This window comes from Diabrotica virgifera, chromosome 7 (assembly GCF_917563875.1).
Source record: "Diabrotica virgifera virgifera chromosome 7, PGI_DIABVI_V3a".
NCBI classification, from domain to species: domain Eukaryota; kingdom Metazoa; phylum Arthropoda; class Insecta; order Coleoptera; family Chrysomelidae; genus Diabrotica; species Diabrotica virgifera.
In genome coordinates this window covers 147,663,822-147,685,605 of record NC_065449.1, presented here as the reverse complement: position 1 = coordinate 147,685,605, position 21,784 = coordinate 147,663,822, and the positions used below count along the sequence as shown (strand labels likewise).

At 35.7% G+C, this 21,784-nt stretch overlaps 1 protein-coding gene across 3 annotated transcripts in view; it reads right to left on the bottom strand.

Moving 5' to 3' along the window:
• LOC114335388 (MATH and LRR domain-containing protein PFE0570w) overlaps positions 1-21,784 on the bottom strand; it is a 162,316-nt gene that overhangs the window by 123,281 nt on the left and 17,251 nt on the right. For 2 of the 3 annotated variants that reach the window (XM_050656404.1, XM_050656405.1), the window contains exons 2-3: positions 10,462-10,866; positions 7,218-7,613 (exon numbers count right to left, since the gene is read on the bottom strand). In XM_050656404.1, coding sequence (XP_050512361.1) covers positions 7,218-7,613; positions 10,462-10,864 — 799 coding nt within the window. In that variant the 5' untranslated portion in view covers positions 10,865-10,866. The remainder of the gene's footprint in view (positions 1-7,217; positions 7,614-10,461; positions 10,867-21,784) is intronic. The other variant, XM_050656406.1, reaches the window with a different exon arrangement.

Below are 21,784 nucleotides of genomic sequence, written 5' to 3'. Positions count from 1 at the left end.
TGTTATATGTATCCGCAATTTCTTGATATAAGCTCCAATCTGCTTTATTTAGGTTCCATTTTGTTTTAGGATGTATTATGGTGTCTTTACTTTCCATTCCTTTAATCATTTCTATAATAATTGGAAAATGGTCTGAGCCCAGTACATCAGGTAAGGTTTCCCATGCACAATTAATCTGGAGCATAATTGCTATATCTGGAGTTGCAAAAGTTAAATTCACGACTGAATTATTCCCATTATTTGTGAACCTATTGGAGGATCCGGTATTTAAAAGTACTAACTCTGTGTTGTCTGAAGCGGTTATTATTTGCGTGCCTTTGCTGTTATTTTTGTAAGATCCCCATGTTTGATGATGCGCATTTAAATCTCCTCCAAAAATGCTATTAGAGTTGGTACAATTAAGAATTGCCTCCCAGTCTGCAACTGTTGTTCGTATATCTGGTGAGCAATATATCGAGAAGTGCCACACCAGCATACCCATCATGGCGGTCTTCACGAATAATTTTATAGCCTTTAACATTATATTGTTTATTTGGCTGAAACCATGTGTCTGAAATTAAGGCAATATCAATTATATTTTCATTTAAACATTTAGCTAAACTCAATTTATTAGCCACAGCCGATTGTGCATTCCATTGTAAAATCTTTATCTTATTTTTTATTTTATTAGCCATTATTTAAATTTATTAAATTTAATAATTTTATCATATATGTATGCTCTATCTAATCTTTCTAAATCGTTAAAAGAATTAAACTCTTCGAATACACTGTTAAAAAAATTGAAAAAATAATAATAAATTCATCTGTGTTAAGATCAGGATCGGAGCTGTGTAAAATATTTGGTGGTAGAGGGTTTTTTGGACCAAACTGAAAAGGAAACATTTCTTCAACTAAATGAGATTGGGCTTTCCTTTTTTTAAATTGAGAGGAAGTTTCAGGTTGACTTGGAATTACTTTTTGTGTTTGTTGTTGGATACTGGATGTGGATGGTTTAGAAGTATTATGTCTGACATTGTTTTGCCTTGGAAGAGGTGGAAAACTTTCATTATTTATCATATCTAATGCTTCAAACCTATTTTTTGTAGTAACAGCAGATGTATAAGATCTTTTTAGACTGTCCTTTGATTCCAAAAATTTAAATTGTTTTCTGCCATGTGTCTTTAAATTTCGTTTTGTTCTTTAAATTTTGGACACTGTTTGGATATGGATTTGTGATAAAAGTTTTTACAGTGTATACAATAACTGTCTTGCGGGTCTCTACAGTTATGATAATCGTTTTTCTCTTGTGAGCAGTTGATACATCTAGTAATTGTACTGTTGCAATTACGAAATATGTGTCCATGTTGCAAGCATTTAAAACATTGGACAACTCTATGCACATTGGGTTCTACGGAACAGGCCACGCTGTTTATATATACATATCTAGGTAAAATGTCCCGTGTGGGATGCGGGCCGCTAAAAAGAATACACCCACAGTATCTCCTACTGGTCGTAAGAGGCGAACGCAGGAGCAGCTGACCGCTGTCCTTACCCAACATTCCATCTCGTCCCATACCCATTTATTTACCAAGAACCTATCTCAGCCACACCCCGAGTGTCGGATGAGTCCTCTTGACCGTGTTTGAGTGGAAGAGGTCCTTTTTGCGCGGGGGGTGTGTGGCATATACATGTCGCGCACCCTACACACAAACTGCGTAACTTGCGCCTCTCCCCATTCACACACTCCTAATTTCCTCAGGGTAGCGGGTAGAGACTCGTCTATAAACCCAATAGGTGATAGTCCTACTTCAGGTATGCGACCCTGCAAACGCGAGCCTTGGTATATCTACTAAGTCCAAACAGTAGATACCATTGTCCTTTCCTACTAACCCTGTTTAAACAAATTTCCTTATTAGCACTCCCAACCAAAGGGGAAGGCAACGGGAAACCACCCCTTTATTTCACCCACGAAAGTTCATGATATGAGCAATAGCTGCGAGGCCTCGGATGATGAGCTTCGCGATCCGGATGGCACCCGGCGCATCTTCTCGTCCGGGGAGGAATGTGTGAAATCAGTTACCGGGCATGTAGACGTGACTCATCAGGCTTTATATGCGAAATGTGCTACTGGTGAAAAACAAAAACTTAATAACCGCAAACCATACAACATAGCTACATGGAATGTCCGTGGCCTTTTACAACCGGGCAAACAAGCTATTCTGGAGAAGGAACTGGAACGAACCAATATCTCTGTGGCCGAGCTCTCTGAACTTCACTTCCGTAACGAGGGGCACTACATAACTAATTTGGGACATTTCATGTGCTTTTCAGGCAACACTAACAAAAGTATCAATGGTGTTGGCTTTTTGGTTTCAAAATCTCTTTCTCCTTATATACTGGGATATCAAGCTATCAGTGATCGTATAATTTCCTTAAAACTAAATGGATCTCCCTCTATCGTCCATTTGATTCAGGTATATACGCCTACCTCAACTGCTGATGATGATACAACTGAATCTTTTTTCAACGAACTGGAATCATATCTGCAAAATATCCCAAATAAAGAAATCGCTATCATCATGGGTGATTTAAACTCAAAAATCGGTGTTACTATGGATGACGAACATATACGAAATATTGTGGGTAGATATGGAATAGGTGAACGTAATTCAAGGGGAGACCGCCTTATCCAGTTCTGCGTTGACAATGACTTGACAATAATGAACTCTATGTATAAGCACCACCCCAGAAGATTGTACACTTGGATCTCACCTGGCGGACGACACCGAAATCAAATCGATTACATAATGATTAAACATCGCTGGAAAACATCTATTAGCCAATGTAAAACACGACCTAGCCCTGACTGCGGCTCTGACCACCAACTTCTTTTTGCAACGCTAAAGCAAAAATTCAAGGCATGTGCTAGGATCCGAAACAAGAGGATATCAAAAATAAAAGATACACAACAATTTAAAAGCCAATGTAATGAAAGATTCGAAAATATTTTACCAACTATCGCCACTCATGATTCCGAAAAGATTTGGTTATCTTTTAAAAATACCTTGATACAGACCTTGGCTGACTGCGAGGCACAGTCTAATGCCGTCTCAACCGGACCAAAAAAAGTGTGGATGTCTGCAGATACTTTTGACCTCGTTGAAGAACGTAGAAAACTTAAAATTGCTGGAATCGAGAACCCTCTCAGGAATTCCCAGTACCGACAGCTATCTAGAGCTATTCAGGCTGCTTGTAGACGAGACAAAAACAAGCATATAGAGAAAATCTGCAGAGAAATTCAACTACATGCCGACACAAATAACACCAAAGAACTCTTTGATAAAGTCAGACTACTCACACGTAAATTCAAACAGAAATCTTGGTCTATCAAAGATCATGAAGGTAATGTACAGACGGATTTGGACAAGGTTATTGATGTTTGGAGGGCGTATTGTAAGTCTTTATACGCCAATACGGACCAGATGCCGGCGGACACCCCGTTTGTACCTGACTGCCAGACCTCCACTTTCCATTCTCCTTCAACAGAGACACACCACACTAGTTTTGAATCTGAACCTGACATACTTTTTTCCGAGGTGGAATTCGCTTTAAAAAGACTTAAGTTAAACAAAGCAGCAGGATATGATCTCATTACTGCAGACGTCTTGAAGCATCTTCCGGAATGTGGAGTGAAAATATTACATCGATTGTGTGATGAAATATGGCACACAGGCGTTTGGCCTGAGGATTGGAGAAAGACCATAATCATACCTCTTCATAAGAAAGGTTCAACAAATAATTGTAACAACTACAGGCTATTAGCTCTAATATCACACGCCAGTAAGGTGATCCTCTACATACTGCAACGGCGTCTAGAAAACTTCATAAGTTGGCAAATAGCACCTGAACAGGCTGGATTTGTAAAGGGCAGAGGTACTAGAGAACAAATCCTTAATGTAAGAAACATCATAGAAAAAGCCAGAGAATACCAGATCCCGATATTTATATGTTTCGTCGATTATACAAAGGCCTTTGATAATGTTGATGGGACAAACTATGGAACATATTGACGACAATGGGTGTACCTAAACACTTGACTCACCTTATTAGCAAACTGTACCAAGATAACCTGGCATATATTCGAATGGACGGATACCTGTCTGACAAATGCACTTTGGAGAAGGGAGTACGCCAAGGATGCGTTTTATCTCCCTTATTATTTAACATCTATTCGGAGTTCATAATGCGCAGAGTCTTGGATGGTTGGGAGGGAGGAGTAAACCTAGGTGGTGTTAAGATATCTAACTTGCGTTTCGCAGACGACACTACACTTCTAGCCTCTACTCCAGAAGAAATTATTGAATTATTAAAAAAACTCGAGGAAGAAAGTGCTAAATTTGGACTCATGGTTAACTACAACAAAACCAAAATCATGGTTATTGATCGCCAACAACAGTTTCCTGAAACCCAAACTATTGCGGGATGCGAGGTAGTCTCATCTATGATATATCTTGGAGCTCTAATTAACAACACAGGCAGTTGTGAACCCGAAATTAGAAGACGCATTCAACTAGCAAGAGCAGCAATGAGTGAACTAAACGGGGTCTGGCGTGATCGTCACATTACTATGACAAACAAAAAGAGACTCGTTTCAACTCTGGTCTTTTCCATAGTTTACTATGCATGCGAGACATGGACAGTCAAAGAATCAGATAGACGACGTATAGACGCCTTTGAAATGTGGACATAAAGACGCCTGCTTCGAATTCCATGGACGGCTCGCCGTACAAATGTCTCGGTTCTGGATGAAATTAAACCGGATCAGCGTCTCTCCAGTACCGTTTACTCTAGAATTTTAAAGTTCTTTGGTCATATCCATCGGAGTGATCACAAAATGGAGCGGTTGGTGGTCCAAGGAAGGCCTCAGACTCAACGCCAACGCGGAAGATCTCCACAGCGATGGGCGGACATTACTAAAAAGCTTCTCAACAAACAGTATACTGAGACAATACATGTAACTGATGACCGCGACCAGTGGAGAAATATTATCAATCAAACTGTCCGAGCTGCTGAAGCCCAATTATGAACCACAACACATCTACTAAGATGTTAATGACTATGATGAGGTAAAATGTTACATTCAAAAGTAAGTAATACCATTTGTCTAGGTACATATGCTTTTTCTCCATTTATATCAATTTTCCTTTTAAGTCGAAAGAAGTATCTACGTTATTTATGATGATTTTCCTTTGAAGCAGGTTATTTGGAATGTATGCTTTTAGTTGTTCCTCTTTTAAATTCTCATTGTTAACTAGATAATTTGCATCTTTGGGCTTTTAAGTTGTACTCTTACCCTATTTTTTCCTACTCTGTCAATGCTAAGAATATTCTTAATCGACCTACCTTTTTGGGGTGAATTTTTCCAATCGGCTCCGTATTTATTTTTTCAACGAATACATATACCTTATCCGTGCAGAGATACCCTTTTTGTAGATTGAACAGCTTGATTTCTTTTTCCGGTTCCTTGGTCTTTTCGATTTCTTCCTCCTGGTCCATGTTTTGGGTTCCCCTTTTATCAGGGGGAGAGTTTTCACCCATTATTGTAAACCACCACCATATAAATACAAAACAAAAACAATAAACACTTCACAACACTAGGCTTTTTATTAATTTAGCCCGGTATGAAATTAGTTTATTATTAATTGTCACAAAAACTTGTCTTAATCACTATTTAAGCACCTGTAATTATACGTGTACTCGGTATGAATGAATTATACTTAATATTCTCATTTAATTTAAAAATAAATTAATTGTACCATAGTTTAAAAAAAATCACAAAAATGTTCTGGAAATGTTGATTTCAAACCATACCATCCCTCCCTTATTCATATTTCAAATATGGAGAATATTATAATGTTATTATGATATTTCAATCTTATAATATATCATGATACTTTGTGTTAATTATTGTTAATTATATTGTTATTTATAACAAAAAAATGTGTTTTTATATTTTGGCTAGACGACTCCCCAGACGACCAATATTACTTTAAGCAATTACAGTGGAACCCCGATAAGTCGGCCCCCGATAACCCGGAACTCCGGCTAACCCGGACCGATTTTTATCAGACAAACATTTCAACAATAAAAATGTATTGCTGTTACAAAATCTCGTGAACCTAATTCATTCATTTGGTGACGTCAATATACGAACGAAACGATTGATGAATCCGACATTACTGAAAATATCAGGGTGCAGATGGGACCCTGATGTCGCGCAATTCGCAGCAAATAAAATAGTCGTATGTTTTTGGCTTCATTTTATTTCGGTTATACATACGCATTTTCAAGGTTCACGAGGTTTTGTACCAACTCTATGTAATATAATATTTGAGAGGTAATGGAACCGGATTGAACTACATATAACTTAGTAAAAATGACTCATGGTACACCACATTCATTGTCGAAAACAACATGCACCTGTATTATCCTTTATTTTTTTGAAACTGTCTGTGTTAGCATTGCTTAGAAAAGACTATTAAAATTCTTTTTTTAACAATGGTCTTAGTCATCACTTTTATTAAATAACATAACATCAGAGACGGTATTGTGTGTAGTAAAGTCGTATTATTGTTCGCTTCCATTTTGTAATCGTTCGTAAATTTATTCAGATTTTGTGTTTGCGTGTCTTTTGTCTATAAGGGCAACAAAACGTAAAAATGTTGTTGTGACAATGGAAAAGAAACTAGAAGCATTAAGTAGAATTGATAAAGGTGAATCTTGCAGCATTATATTATGGTGTCGGTACATCTACAGTATCGGATTGGAAGAAAAATAGAACTAAAATCGAAGAATTTTTTTTTCAAAATGATAACAAAAGGCAGTTTAATCGGTGCAAAGCTAATAAAGCTAAGAATGAGACTTTTGACGACGCTTTGTATGTGTGGTTTTGTGTGGAATGCGAACGTGGTTTACCAGTGTCTGTGTGACAATTATAACGGAGTTTATCTGTAAGCATACCATATTTTATTAATTTTTACCATTTTCTCCGGCTAACCCGGATTTTCGATAACCCGGATCGGCCGCGGTCCCAATTAATCCGAGTTAACGGGGTTCCACTGTACTGTATTTTAAAGTAAAAAACATTTCTGAATCTGAATTTTAGTGTTATTTCTTATATTACAATTGTTGAGAACATTAATATTTGAAATTTTGTGACTAAAACATTAAAAACTCACTTGTTTCTGTAACATTCTGGGAACTAGATTCTAATGTAGGGGGTAATAAAGATTCTTTTTTAGTTAAGATGTTATCAAATAGTTCTGTATAGTTAGTTAAATTGGTATTATGGTCCTTCTTTCCAACTTCATCATTTTCCAATTTTCTACAAGCATTTAAATTTGTTTTAGGAGAATGATTTTGGGTTTCTTGAACATTTCTGTATTTTTTAAACGCATCTGTTTTCAGTATCTTTACAGAACTTTCATTGTCTGTATTTTTGCGTGTGTAAGTTTTAGTCTCACTTTTTGATATTTCGTAATAATCTTTTATTGATGCATTTCTTGGAAATTGTTTGGAAGGTTCAGTGATCTTGGTAAGACCAGGGGTAGAAACTATGTTTGGAGCAGCCATATCTAAAAGAGTAGAAATATTTAAAAAAATGATATAAATAAAAAATATTCCGTTATTGTATTTATGGGAAATACATAGTTTCAAGAACACAACACTACAATAAATAGGTACCTAAACAAATATATTTGGAACGGAAACTTACCTATATAATAATCCTACTCAGAACCGATACGATACCGGCCGAGGTTTATAAAAATCTTTCTATTATGTAATAGCAAAGCAAAGTAGTTATTGGTTGCTTTTAATGCAATGGTAGGGGAGCCCAAGAGGGAATTATCATACTCGAGCGCGTCAGATTATCACATGGGAGAAACCATGTACCGTGTAAATGTACCTCTACCATATATTGGCTCTTAATACAGGGGAGTTCGTTAAGGGGGATCAGAAAAAAAATACATATCCTTAGAAAAACTCGAAATCGTCAGATTAAGATAAGGTACGGTCGGGAAAATGAAAGAATACCCATGAACGAACATATTAAACACGTTGTATTTTCCTGTCACCGTGTCACAAAGAAAATTGCCCAGCGCAAGTACATGTAATAATAATTATTACATGTACTTGCGCTAGCGAATTTTTTGTGTGACACGGTGACTGGAAAATACAGCGTGTTTTATATGTTCGTTCATGGGTATTCTTTCATTTTTCCTACTGTAAGTTAAGTATGTACATGGCGATTTGAGTATGGCTTAAATGAGCGTAAGGAAATGAGCGAGTCACAAAGTTTCACAAAAAAAGCGAATATTTCGCGAAATGAACTTCTGATCGAAAAACTCAAAACTACGTGTTCAATATTTTTCAAAAATCTATCGAATGATACCAAACACGACCCCACACGGAGAGGGGTGGGGGGTAAATTTAAAATTTTAAATGCGAACCCCGCGATATTTCGCGAAATGAACATCAAATCGAAAAACTGGAAAATACACGTATTCAATATTTTTGAAAAATTTATCGAATGACATCAAACACGACCCCCCACGGAGTGGTCTTTATACCTGTTTTATCTGCGGTACTTTAAAATCTTAAATAGGAGCCCCATTTTTTATTACAGATTTGGATTCTTTACGTAAAAATAAGTAACTTTTATTCGAAACATTTTTTAGAATTAGTATGGTTAGATGGCGCTATAATCGAAAAAAAAAACGATTGTTGGAAATGGAAAATTAAATTAAAAAATGGGAAGTACCCCATGTTATGGTAAACTTAACCTAACTTTTTTTGGTTTTAGGACCTACTCTTCACAAGCCAATAGGCCCCCATAACGCTCGAGTAACTGCAAATTTAGCATACTTTCCTCCCCTACTACAATGTTTAATCGAGGATTAGTTCGGAATTCTTTCCGAGACGCGATTATTTTTACTTTGCACAAAAAAAGTTTGACAGATCATTGTAATGAATTACAGGGGTAAAGTTTGTTTAGCAGTTAATGGTTGACTTCAATTAGTGCGGTCGTAAATATTATTAAATTTATCTGACTTGACCCATTGTTAAGACCGGTCGGAGCGATAAGCAAACGAGGTAGACAGAGTTGGTCTTTTGACAATTAACACTGACTAGACGGTACTCCTATAATAAAGCATACCATCATTTTACCAGGAAACATATTTAAATTTTACCTGAAACCGGGCCTTTTATACTACTATCGGTTAACCCAGGATGTTTATAGTCGGTACTAATTGAAGTCCACCATTTACTGCTAAACAAACTTTACAGTTATCTGAACGCAGTAGCCAAGCTGTTTTCGTCTTTGTTACAGGGCAGAAAAAAGGTGACTGAGTCAGGGGTTTTGCTGAAATACCAGGCAGGATATAGAGAGGGATACTACAGTAGATTAACAACTGTTTAATTTGACACTTATAACTAAAATACGAAGAGAATGAGATTATAATAGAACTTACGCTTTGTTTGTGGACTTCAGTAAAGCGTTTGATACGATTGATCGACAAGCGCTGTATTACCAGCTTAGCTATTTCAGGTTGTCTTCTAAAATGCGGGAAATTATCAAATGTCTTTTTATAGGAACACAATCTGCAGTTTGGGGAGGATGGTACGTCACGTTGGTTTAACTGTGAGATGGGGGTTAGGCAAGGTTGCATTCTTAGTCCGCTGCTATTTGCACCATTTCTTAATGACTTAAATGATTTTGTATGAGGAGGCGTTGATTTAAAAATGGATTTTTCATTAGAATATTGCTTTATTTGATATGGTGGTGTTAGCAAGCAGTCCGAGAGCTTTACAAAGTATGGTTAATAAATTAGGTGGGTATTGTAGGCTATGGAATTTAAAAATCAACATGAACAAGTCAAAATTTATGGTGTTTAGACAAAGGGGTAAAAATTGATTGAGTATTGTAGGCTATGGACTTATGAAATATCAACATTCACAAGTCAAAAATTATGATGGTATGGACAAAGGGGTGGAAATAATGAAGAAGAATGGAAAATAGATGGATAAGTGGTGAAAGTCGTTAATAATTATTGGTATTTGAGAGTGAAATTAACACCGCGCCTATCTTTTAGTGTCCACTTTAACGAAAAACGACGAGCGGCCAAAGCACCTATAAATATAGCCTGGACACAAGTTTTAGCTAAGGCGAATCTTGCACTATCATATATAAGGTACGCATATATGAAGGGGTAGTCCGTAGCCCGATCTATTCTTAATAATTATGGTTTGGTATTGTTTTATTAGGAGAGCTATTACTTTAAGCAATTAATATATTTAAAAGCAATACAGCATTACTGAATCTGAATTTTGGTATTATTTTTTATATTAAAATTATTGTCGAAAACATTTTCTCTTTTAATATTTAAAATTTTGTCACTAAAAAAATATTTAAAGACTCACTTGTTTCTGTAACATTCTGGGAACTAGATTCTAATGTAGAAGGAAATAAGGATACTTTCTTAGTGTTGGTGTTATTGAAGAGGTTATTAAGAAGTTCCGTATCGTTTGTTGAATTTGTATTATGGTCCTTCTTTCCAACTTTATCATTTTTTAATTTTCTGAAAGCACTTATATTTGCTTTACGAAAATGGTTTTGGGTTTCTTGAACATGTCTGTATTTTTTAAACGCATCTGTTTTCGATATCTTTACAGAACTTTCATTGTCTGTAGCGTTTCTTGTGTAAGTTTTAGTTTCACTTTTTTTTGATATTTTGTAATAATCTTTTATTGATGAAGTTCTTGGGTATTGTTTGAAATGTTCATTCATCTCGGCAGGGCTGAAGCCTATGTTTGGAGCAGTCATATCTAAAAGAGTAGAAATATTTAAAATAAAAATAATCTATGTATAAAAATATTTCGTTAAGGGAAATACAGGGTTTCCAGAACACAACACTATAATAAATAATTAAAAACAAAGATATTTGGAACGGAAAATCACATAAAAGTCCTAATGTAATGAAATATACAGTTTTAAATATTCTCTTTCTTATGTTGCGACCATGACCTGTCTTTTCTGAGTTATATTATTTAGTAATGCTTCCGAAGCATTTAATGCGATAGAAAGAGCGGCACAAAACAGTGGCCTAAATATTAATGAAATAAAAACCAAATACATGAAGGCCAGCAAATCGACAGGCCAGAGAAACCTACAGAATCTGACAATAGGAGACTATAACATCGAAAGTGTAAAATTTTTTACATATCTAGGTTCACTAGTCACCGCAGATAACAATGTCAGCGAAGAAGTTAAGAGAAGAATACATATTGCTAATAAAACATATAATGGACTAATTAAACATCTAAGATCTAACAACATCATGAGAAAAACCTGATAAAATCGGTCCTTATATATGGATCAGAGACATGGACACTGTCTAAAAGCGATGAGAACTTATTAGGTACGTTTGAACGAAAAATCCTCAGACACATATATAAGTAGGTGAAAGAAAGTGACGTATGGCGCAGAAGATATAATTTTGAACTATACGCAGCATACAACGAACACGACGTCATAACATCCATAAAAATCGGACGTCTGCGCTGGATGAGCCATGTTGAACGGATGTTGGAGACCGAAACACCAAAACATATAATGAGGCAAGCACCAGTAGGGAGAAGGTCAAAGGGAAGACCCAAACTTAGATACATGGAATAAGTGGAACAAGATCTGAAAACACTTGAGATTACCCACTGGAAGAACAAAGCAAGGAACAGAACAGAATGGAGGAAAATCCTAGAACAAGCCAGTACCCAAAAAGGGTTGTCGAGCTACTGATGATGATGAATGCTTGCGAATCGTACCTACTATTCCTGACTATGACAAAGATATCAAATGGTTGGGGTTTCGGTTTTAGAGGTAGCAAAAATTTCCGAGGTCTTCGTTATACTAAAATTCTAAAAATTCCCAACGTTCTTTTTTCAAAGCATCCCAACAAATCCTAGCTCCACGTCCACGTTCAATTCGTGGCGAATTATTTTATTGTTGCATTTTATGTTCATATTTTAGAATATAATTTTTATACAACAGAGGATAAGCCTCATATTTTTGAAGTTATACTTCTTTACGCGCGATATGGGGGTGAATTTTTATATGTTAAAACCTACGATCCCGGCGCATGCGCATTATAACTTTGTTCTGATTGGATGTTCAAATGACATGTCAAAAATTATCCAATATGGCAGCTGTAGCGCAGCTGTGGTTTGGACGGTTGACGGTTTGGTTATGTATGGTTGTTGCGTTTAAAAATTTGTGGGAAGAGAAACGACAAAGGTTAGTTAATAGTTATACTGCCTTTTTAAATAGTTTTCATATTATATTTTTGAAGTTATTTTTCAAAATGTTTTAATTTATGTATGTATCAGTCCAGAAAAGGTGTGGAAAGAATATATTAGTGTTTTTAAATATATTTTTCTACAAATGTGTTAAAAATGCAATTTTTAGGACTCCATAGGAGCGTTAAAAATGCTACTTTAAGGCACTAGTGCTTTAAAATTTTTAAGGCACTGCAGTTAAAAGTGAATTGTCTAATTGTGAAACGCCAAAATATTTATATTTCATTTATTAACATTAATATTAATAATACAACTTGCGCAATTTAAAAAAGGTGGTTTAAAAGGTTTTTTATTAAAATTTTGTGTCTTTGGATTTGTCTTCCTTGGGCGTAAAATAATAAAACATCTATTTTTATATTTCACTTGTCACCGTGATGTATAATTATGTATATCTGAAAGGTAAGTAGCATGCGACTTGATGGCCTTGTTGGTAGAGCATTAGACCAGAGATCAAAAAATCGCGAGATTGCGGGTTCAAATCCCGGACGATTCATATTTTTTTCTTTTTTTTTTAATATTTGGCATTGTTAAGTTTTGGTTCATTTTTGGTAATTATTGTTAATTTTTTATATTGTAACTGTTAAGTAGGTATATTTATTTCGTTGAAATTATATTATAATAGAAGTATAACTTCTTACGTGCGTACAAAGTACACACACATTCTTTTTTTTTACAAAATGTTCAAAAACTCAAAAACCGTTAAATAAACATTTTTGTTACTTTTATTGTGTATTTATTATCATATTTCCAAACGATTATGGGCTTTAATACCAAGAAAAATTTAAAAATTGGATTTCAGGATTTGAAAAAAAGTTTAAAATGATGTTTTCTCTAAAATATTGTTTGGTGGCATGCCCCCTTCTGGTCCCAAGGTCTTCATATATATAATTAAAGATTAAACTACACTCACCGGCACAAAATTCTGCCACCCAAAATATTTAATTAAGTTTGACAATTTATAACTTTATTCTTTGTACTCCGATTTTCAAGATTCTTGCATCAGTTTATAGGTACATGTTTCAGGTCGTTTGTTATTATTTCGGTAACACATTTTTTTTGCTTAAATGGTATTATACGAGGGTGAATGGAAGCGTTGTATTTTCTCCTAACTTTTATAAAAATTGGAGGGCTGATTTTGCTACATACTCCTTTTGTATTATCCTGGAGATATTCCTCAAGATTTTGCTTGTTGAATTATCCGAATATCTCTTTTCTTGAAAGAGCTGCACAATTTTTTGTAAATAAAAACACAAATTGACTCATAAACATAAATATCTTAAATATAGATTGGATTGATAAGATTAGAATGGCCCGCATGCAGCCTAGATATTAATCCTATTGAGCATTTATGGGATAAAATTCAAAATAGCTATTCGCCGCCTCCTAGGCCTTCAGAAAATGTGGTACAGTTATGGATCTGGTAGAGGAATATCGAGCTATTCCCCAGGCAAAGATAACACATCTTTATTCGATGCCAAACAGATTGCGAGCAGTCATTGCTGCGAGAGGTGGACATACCCGCAATTTAATTGTTTTGTTGTTAATTTTGTTTTGTGTTGTTAATTTTAGTGCGTTTGATATTTTTAATTAAGTAAACCTTCAAAGCAGTGTTTTTATTTACAGCTTATTACGGTTGAAAATTTGGTAGTAACGTTTGTTGAGTTTAGGTTATCTAGTAACCGATTATTTTGTCCTTGGAGGATGTATAGTTTGTATATTTGGATGTATATGCTTTTTGTGTGCGTTAGTGAGAGAAGATTTTTGTTATAGATATTTTTTTTGTTTTTGAACGCCTTGGTATCAAAACAACAACGTTCATTCTTTTTCAATAAAGATTTTTGAGAAAGCACTTGAAGCCTGGCCGGTGATTTGAATCACAGATTTTAAAAATAAAATAAAAATTCCATTTTTATTCAGTTACAATGCGAAGGCAAAACAATCTTATTTTTCACTTAGATACAGAGCGCAGTCCAGCACTCTGAATCGACGATTTTCGACTCTTATTGGAGTCTCATCGGAGAGACGTAGGCCTGCTGCTCCATACTCGAAGTCATCAACCATGAAAGTTTATCCCCAGACTGCAACTGACGTGAACGGATTAGGTGACTAGCGTTATATGGGAATTGAAAGGTAAAGTTTTCAATCCTAATAGCAACATTAATAATATTTAAAAATATTAAAATATTACTAAAAGATTTTTAAATTGAAAACTTATTGGTTCATTTCCTTGGTAACACCTCCATGGCTTCTAAAATTTGCAAGCCATGCAAGCCAGATTGATGGTAAAGCGAAGAAGACAAGAGGGAATTAAAAAAACTTAAAATTCACGACCCCGTCTGTTCATCTGGTAAATTCCAACAGAAAATGGACCTAGTTACTCAAAGAAGTAACGAATTCACGTCAGTTGCAGTGTGGGGATAAACTTTCATGGTTGATCACTTCGAGTATGGAGCAGCAGGCCTACGTCTCTCCGATGAGACTACAATAAGAGTCGAAAATCGTCGATTCAGAGTGCTGGACTGCGCTCCGTATTCTAAGTGAAAAATAAGATTGTTTTGCCTTCGCTTTGCAATAGAATAAAAATGAAATTTTTATTTTCTTTTTATACTGGTCGTTACTTCTTTGAGTAACTAGGTCCATTTTCTGTTGGAATTTACCGGCTGAACAGACGGGGTCATGAATTGTAAGTTTTTTGAATTCCCTCTTGTCTTCTTCGCTTCAGCATCCATCTGCTGATTTGATGCCGTGGTGCCATGGCTCCAAGCCATGGAGGTGTTACCAAGGAAATGGACCAATAAGTTGTCCCAATGTTACCTTGTCGTCTAATAATAACTTTCCTTCAGAACCTGTATATAAGTGGGGAATTAAATATTCTGGTAAACCGCAAACTTTTTCTGTATTTCTTGAAGAAGTTGAGGAGTATTGTAGGTCACGTAATGTAAATAAAGTTGAGTTATTTTCTTGTGCTAGAGATTTATTTACTGGTAATGCTTTAGGTTTTTATAAATTGTATAGGAACTACGCTAGCAACTGGTATAGTTTGGTGAGCTGAATGAAGGAAGAATTTACCCTTTATGCAGATGAGATCTGGCAGGATATTCTTTATACTACTCAGGAATCTAACGAATCCATTGGTATGTTTGTTGCCAAGATGACCAGTAAGTTCAAACATATGTCAACACCAGTTTCGGACAGTTTAAAAATGCAGGTGTTACTTAAAAACATTTTACCTTTTTATCAGGAAAGATTAACTTTAGTCGAAGTAAAGACTCCTTTTGATTTAATTGACTTGTGTCGAAAAATTGAGCAAACTCGAATTAATATTGAGTCGTTTAAGCCCTCTTCTAGTAGTAGAGCGAATTCTTCTCGTCAGCACGTTGTACAAGAAGTAGAGGCATTTGTACGTAAATGATGGCGCTGTAATGAGTATGGTCACGTGGTTAAGGACTGTAAGAGGCCAATACGTGTGTTTAGATAGTTTGGTTGTAACAAGGAAGGTTTTACTAAAAATACTTGTCCTCAATGTAATTCACAGAATCGTAGCAATAATTCTAGGACTGGAAACAATTTTGGAAATAATTCGGGAAACCACCACCGGAGATAGTAGACGACCGGGCTATCTCGAATCGGAATAGACAGTTAACGGTCGATAAGAAAGAGGATAGTGATAAGACTTATTCATTTAAGTTAGTTTTGGATTATATTTTAGCACAGAGTAATGAAAGTGAATGTCCTTATGTACAGTTGAGTCTGCGAATCTTTACCCGTGTATCATCATTTAAAGCATACGAAATAAGTCGATGATAAGTCGGAAATTGAAATTTACTAAACGCGACAGCGAGTCACTTACTGTCACTTGCTGTTGTGTTTAGTAAATTTCAATTTCCGGCTTATCATCGACTTATTTCGTATGCTTTAAATGATGACGCACGGGTAAAGATTCAGGGACTCAACTGTAGAAGCTAATATCTTAGGTAAGACAGTATTCGGTTTATTGGATTGTGGAGCCAATAAAGTTTTTGTAAATATGCCTACATGGGAGATTCTACGTAGTTTAGGTGTATATTTAAAAACTGTTCCTGATGGGTCTTGCGGAGTTTCAGATGGTAGTCAGAGTCCTTTATTAGGTGTAGCTTCGGTGCCTATTAAACTTCGTGATGTTGTTAAAGTAATTGATGTTTTCGTTTGGCCACAGTGTAGATACTCTTTAGTACTCGGTGTAGATTTCTGGGTGCGAATGGGTACTGTACCAGATTTACAAAAAGGAGAGTGGTTTTTCTCTTCGGAAGTTATGAGTGTTGCAGTAGTTAATTCGATACAACCGAATGATACAATCGAGGAATCTGAACTTCTACCAGAGCAACGCAAACAGCTTAACATACTCGTTGATTCTTATTTTTCTAGTATCGATCCAGACAAATTAACTTGTATACTAATGTAGTTCAACATAAAATTGTAGTTAGTCAACAAGAACCAATCAAGCAGAGGTTTAATCCGGTATCACCAATTAAGCAGAATATGATTAACAAGGAGCTGGACAAAATGCTGAAGCTTGGTGTTGTCGAACAGTCACACAGCGGATGGTCTTCACCAGTGTTTTTGGTACCTAAAAAGAATGGAGAATGGCTTTTGCGTTGATTTTAGGAAAGTAAATCGAGTTACGGAGCGTGACACTTATGCTTTATCCTCTATAAATAGCATTTTAAGTAAATTAGGTGGAGCTAGATATTTGTCAACAATGGACATTAAGAGTGCCTATTGGCAGGTGGGTCTTACTGAAGAGAGCAAGCAGTACACGGCGTTTGCTGTGTCAGGGCGTGGACTTTTCCAGTATTGTTGTTTTCGATTGCACAACGCTCCAGCTACGTTTCAAAGGTTAGTAGGTAATCTATTAGGTCCTGAACTCTCTGAGTATGTTTTTGGGTACTTATATGATATATGTCTTGCTACGTCAACTTACGATAAATATGTCGAAGTTTTGACAGAAATCTTTGCCAGATTGGAAAAAGCCAATCTGACCCTTAATAAAGAAAAATGTTCGTTCTGTGTTCTGTGTGTCAGAACTTAAATAATTGGGTTATGTTGTAAACTTTAGTGGTCTGTCTGTAGACCCGGCGAAAGAAGAGGCCATTGTGAATCTTCCACGACCTATCAATGTCACTGAAGTCACAAGAGTCCTTGGAGTTATAGGATGGTATCGTAAGTTTGTAAATAGTTATTCAGATCTTATTTCACCTTTGTGTAGATTGTTACAAAAGACTAAAAAGTTTGTTTGGGACATAGCTTGTGAGGAAGCTTTTCAGAGTATTAAATACGCTCTTGTCTCAGCACCTATTTTCTCTAGTCCTAATTTTGACAAACCTTTTTACGTACAAACTGATGCGTCAGCGTATGGTCTTGGAGCTGTCCTTACTCAAAAGTATGATGAAACTGAACATGTTATTTGTTATTTGTCTAGAACTCTAAATAGAGCCGAGAGGAAGTATAGCAGTGTTGAGCGTGAATGCCTCTGTGTTTTGTGGGCATGTGAAACTTTACGAGCTTATCTAGATGGCTATAAGCTCTATGTAATCACTGATTGCTACTCGTTGTTATGGTTGGACAATTTGAAGGACCCTCAAGGACGACTTGGTAGATGAGCCTTACGTCTGCAACAGTTTAACTATGAAGTACTGCATCGCAAAGGTAAGGATCACGTAGTTCCTGATACCCTTTCGTGAGCTTTAGAACTACCTGTTGATAGCGTACATATGATAAATTCTGTAGAAATAAGTAATGTTGAAGCAATAAACCCCAGATGTGACGAATATGATTTTCCTTCTAGCAGTGATAAATGGTATAAGAAAATGTGTAAATAAAAATCTTTTAAAATTCATCAAGTGGAGACTTGCAAATAATAAGTTGTATAAATATATTGATCAAGATTTTTCGAGTTTAAGATATGATTGTGAATATTGGAAACTTGTAGTTTCACAAGATTTTCGAGATAAGATACTTCAGAGGTGTCATAATTCTTGTGTTTCAGGTCATTTAGGCATTTACAAAACGTTCATCATGTATCTCGCCTTTTCTATTATACTTTTATGAAAATGTACATTACCAAATATATAAGGACATGTGAGGTTTGTTTAAGGACAAAGCGTAAACAGAAAAGTCCTGCAGGACATATGGGACAGGCTGTCGAACCCACAAAGACTTGGAAGATTCTTGGAAGATACTTATTTGGACCATTGCCCAGAAGTTCAGCTGGATTTTGGTAGTTACTGATAAGTTCAGGAAATTTCCTCTTTTATTCCCTCTGAGAAAGGCAACTGCTACTTCTATAAGTAAAATTTTAAAAGAAAATGTATTTCTTTGTTTGGTGTTCCCAGAGTTTTAAAATGTGATAATGGAAGTCAGTTCAAAGGTAATATTCTAAGATCTTTTTGTCAAGAGTTTGGAATCACATTCTTTTTACTCCAAATTTTACCCCTCATCCGAACCCTTCTGAACGAATCAATCGTATCATGAAAACCATGTTGATGGCTTATATTAAAGATAATCATAGGTTGTGGTATGTTAATTTACCTGAATTAGGTTGTACCAATAGAACTGCCAAACCTGAAGTGACAGGTCAAACACCATATTTCATTAATTATGGTTGTGAGATGATGACTCATGGAAGTTAGTATCATCTAAAAATAGGGAATGAAGAAAATAAACAACCTGTTTATAATCCTTCTAAAAATATGAATAAGTTGAGAGACTGGGTTAAGAAGCGGATCGATAAAGTTTCAGATACCACCAGAGAGATATATAATTTAAGAAGAAGAGATGTTTATTTAAAGGAAAATGATTTAGTTTGGAAAAAGAACTACGTATGTGTTTTCTGATAAAGCTAATTATTTTACGTCTAAGTTTGCTGATAGATTTGTTGGACCTTTTAGAATAAAGCGTAAGGTTGGTTATTGTACATATGAATTAGTAAATGATAATGGTAAATCTATTGGTCACTGACATGTGAAAGACTTGAAACCTCACCCACAGAATTCTGATAGCCACGTTGAATCAGAATATGATATAAATAGTGTAACATAGTATGTATTTGTAAAAAGTTTCTTTGGGATTCAATTCCAACAAACTTAATTTTTTTTCCGGAAGGAAAGGTGGAGTTATTACGGTTGAAAAGGACCCCGCAACACTCCTTATGGAAAAGTGGTCCCGATCAAATTTAACGAAAGTTTGGTCAATGATACTTCTAGATGTGTAGATTAAAAAAGTCTATGGGACCTGGGTCTGAAAAACTACTATTCTCAAGTTACAGCCTTCTGAAGTTATTGGATTTGAGTGCTCGGTTTACGTTAAGTGCACTAATTCACGGTCAAGTGAATAAAAATATCTATTATTGGAAGAAGAGAGACTCATTTTCTTCATGCATACTTGCGTCTTGTATATGAATTCGTGGTCAAAAATAGATGCATCGTATTTTAGTCTTCAGGAAACCTCCGAAAAGTCCTCAGAAAACTAAAGAAGTGCGATATAAAATACGTTACTAGAGCGATATATGAATTATCATGTTTTCGTGAATGCAAAATGAAATTCACGGGTATGCAATACCAACAAAGCTGCAGTTCCGCCTTATCTTTAGAATACTACTGACCAGTGGCGGATCTAGGGGAGAATGGGGAACTTCCCCCGTAACAAGGTCCAGAACTAAAGAAAAAGTTGTCGAAACATAAAAAAATACATTAACTGACATGAAACTTGTCCCGCATATCAGATATAAAGACAAGTAGAGAACATGGACTTGATCTAAATTCGAAAAAAACAAAGTAAGTACCTGGTAGTCAGCACACGCTAAATATTAATTACAATTGTCTATGGAAAAATTGGGATTACATCATCTTCGACTATCTGTACGTTAAGATTTTGCTGTCGTGTTAACTAACGACCTATTAGCAGGGGCGTAAGAGAGGCCCCCGCAGTATGAAGATTGCGGGAGGCCCCAATATTTCAGGGGTCCCATCTTGTCGTCTAATATAATATATAAAAATCTGTTATTAGCAATGCATTAGTGAAAATGTGTGTGTGCAGGCGCGGATACAGAGGGGGGTCAACGGGTCCATGGACCCCCCTATTGTATTTAGTCTATATATATTTTTTTATTATTTAATATTTTTTTCTGACAACCAGAGCTCAATTCTTTTGATACCGTAGGTATCTGAGATGACTGAATTTTATCCTTATAGTAAGTGTGAGTCGTATGGCTAAATCTGGACAATAAAATATTTGCGGTACATCTGACCCCCCTATTATGAATTTCTAAATCCGCGCCTGTGTGTGTGTGTGTGTTTTGTGTTTTATTGGCACTGGTTTTCACAACCAACTGGCCAGTCAATTTCATAATTGTTTTTTGGACTATAACTAGTAAATTTCCTGATATAGAAAAGAGAACGCATATTCTTGGAAGATATTCGGATACCTTTAGTAGTCCAGGGTTTGCGATGCTTTGGCTTAATTGCAAAAAAAGGAAATGTTTTATTGAAGATACTTATCCAAAAAAGCACTGAAATTATTATCCACGTATATAGCAGGAAAGCGCCACTCAGAGGTTAAGCATAAATTTTGGAAATTACGAAAGTTCCGGGTGGAAAAAATCCTGCCTAAACGTCGGGTTTTCGAGGAGGGTTGGCTCAAGATATTAAACTTCGAATAAACTGCTTCATGATCAGATAGTTCAGCATTAATAATTGTAGAGTGGACATCAAGGGGTGAAAAATCTGAGACAGTATAATCAATTATGGTAGATGAAGTTTTTGTAATCCTTGTAGGAGAATCAACGTGCATTGTTAGACCATACGATTCAAATATGTTGACCAAGGATATTTGTGTAGCACTAGCAGCAGCATAATCAATGTTAAAGTCCCCGCATAAAATTTTTCTACTTTTATGGGGCAGGTTATCTGACAAATTTAGAAGGTCTTAAAAAAATGGTCCCACGGAAGAGTTAGGTAGGTGATCTATAAATGCAAATAATATAAAGATTAAGATTCTTATTGTTAAATTAACGAAAACTCAAAGAAGGCTTCACTTAGCAGAAAGTCATATTCTGTTACAGAAGAAAAATCATTGCCCGTAGATAGAATTAGGGTGCCTCCGTAAGCTGAGCTTGGACGATCATACCTAGCAATTGTGGTGTATTTTTCTACAAAAAAGGGCTCGTTGACTTCAAGCCAGTGCTCTGTAACCGCAACTACCGGGGGAAATCCTAATTCCTCTAGGAACAAAAATAATTCATCAGTTTTGTATCTTATAGAACGAATATTAATCAGAACCATGCTAAAGTTGTTATCACTAAAACAATTTGAGGATTCTAGTCCCTCAGAACACGTCGTGATGTTTAAAAATTTCG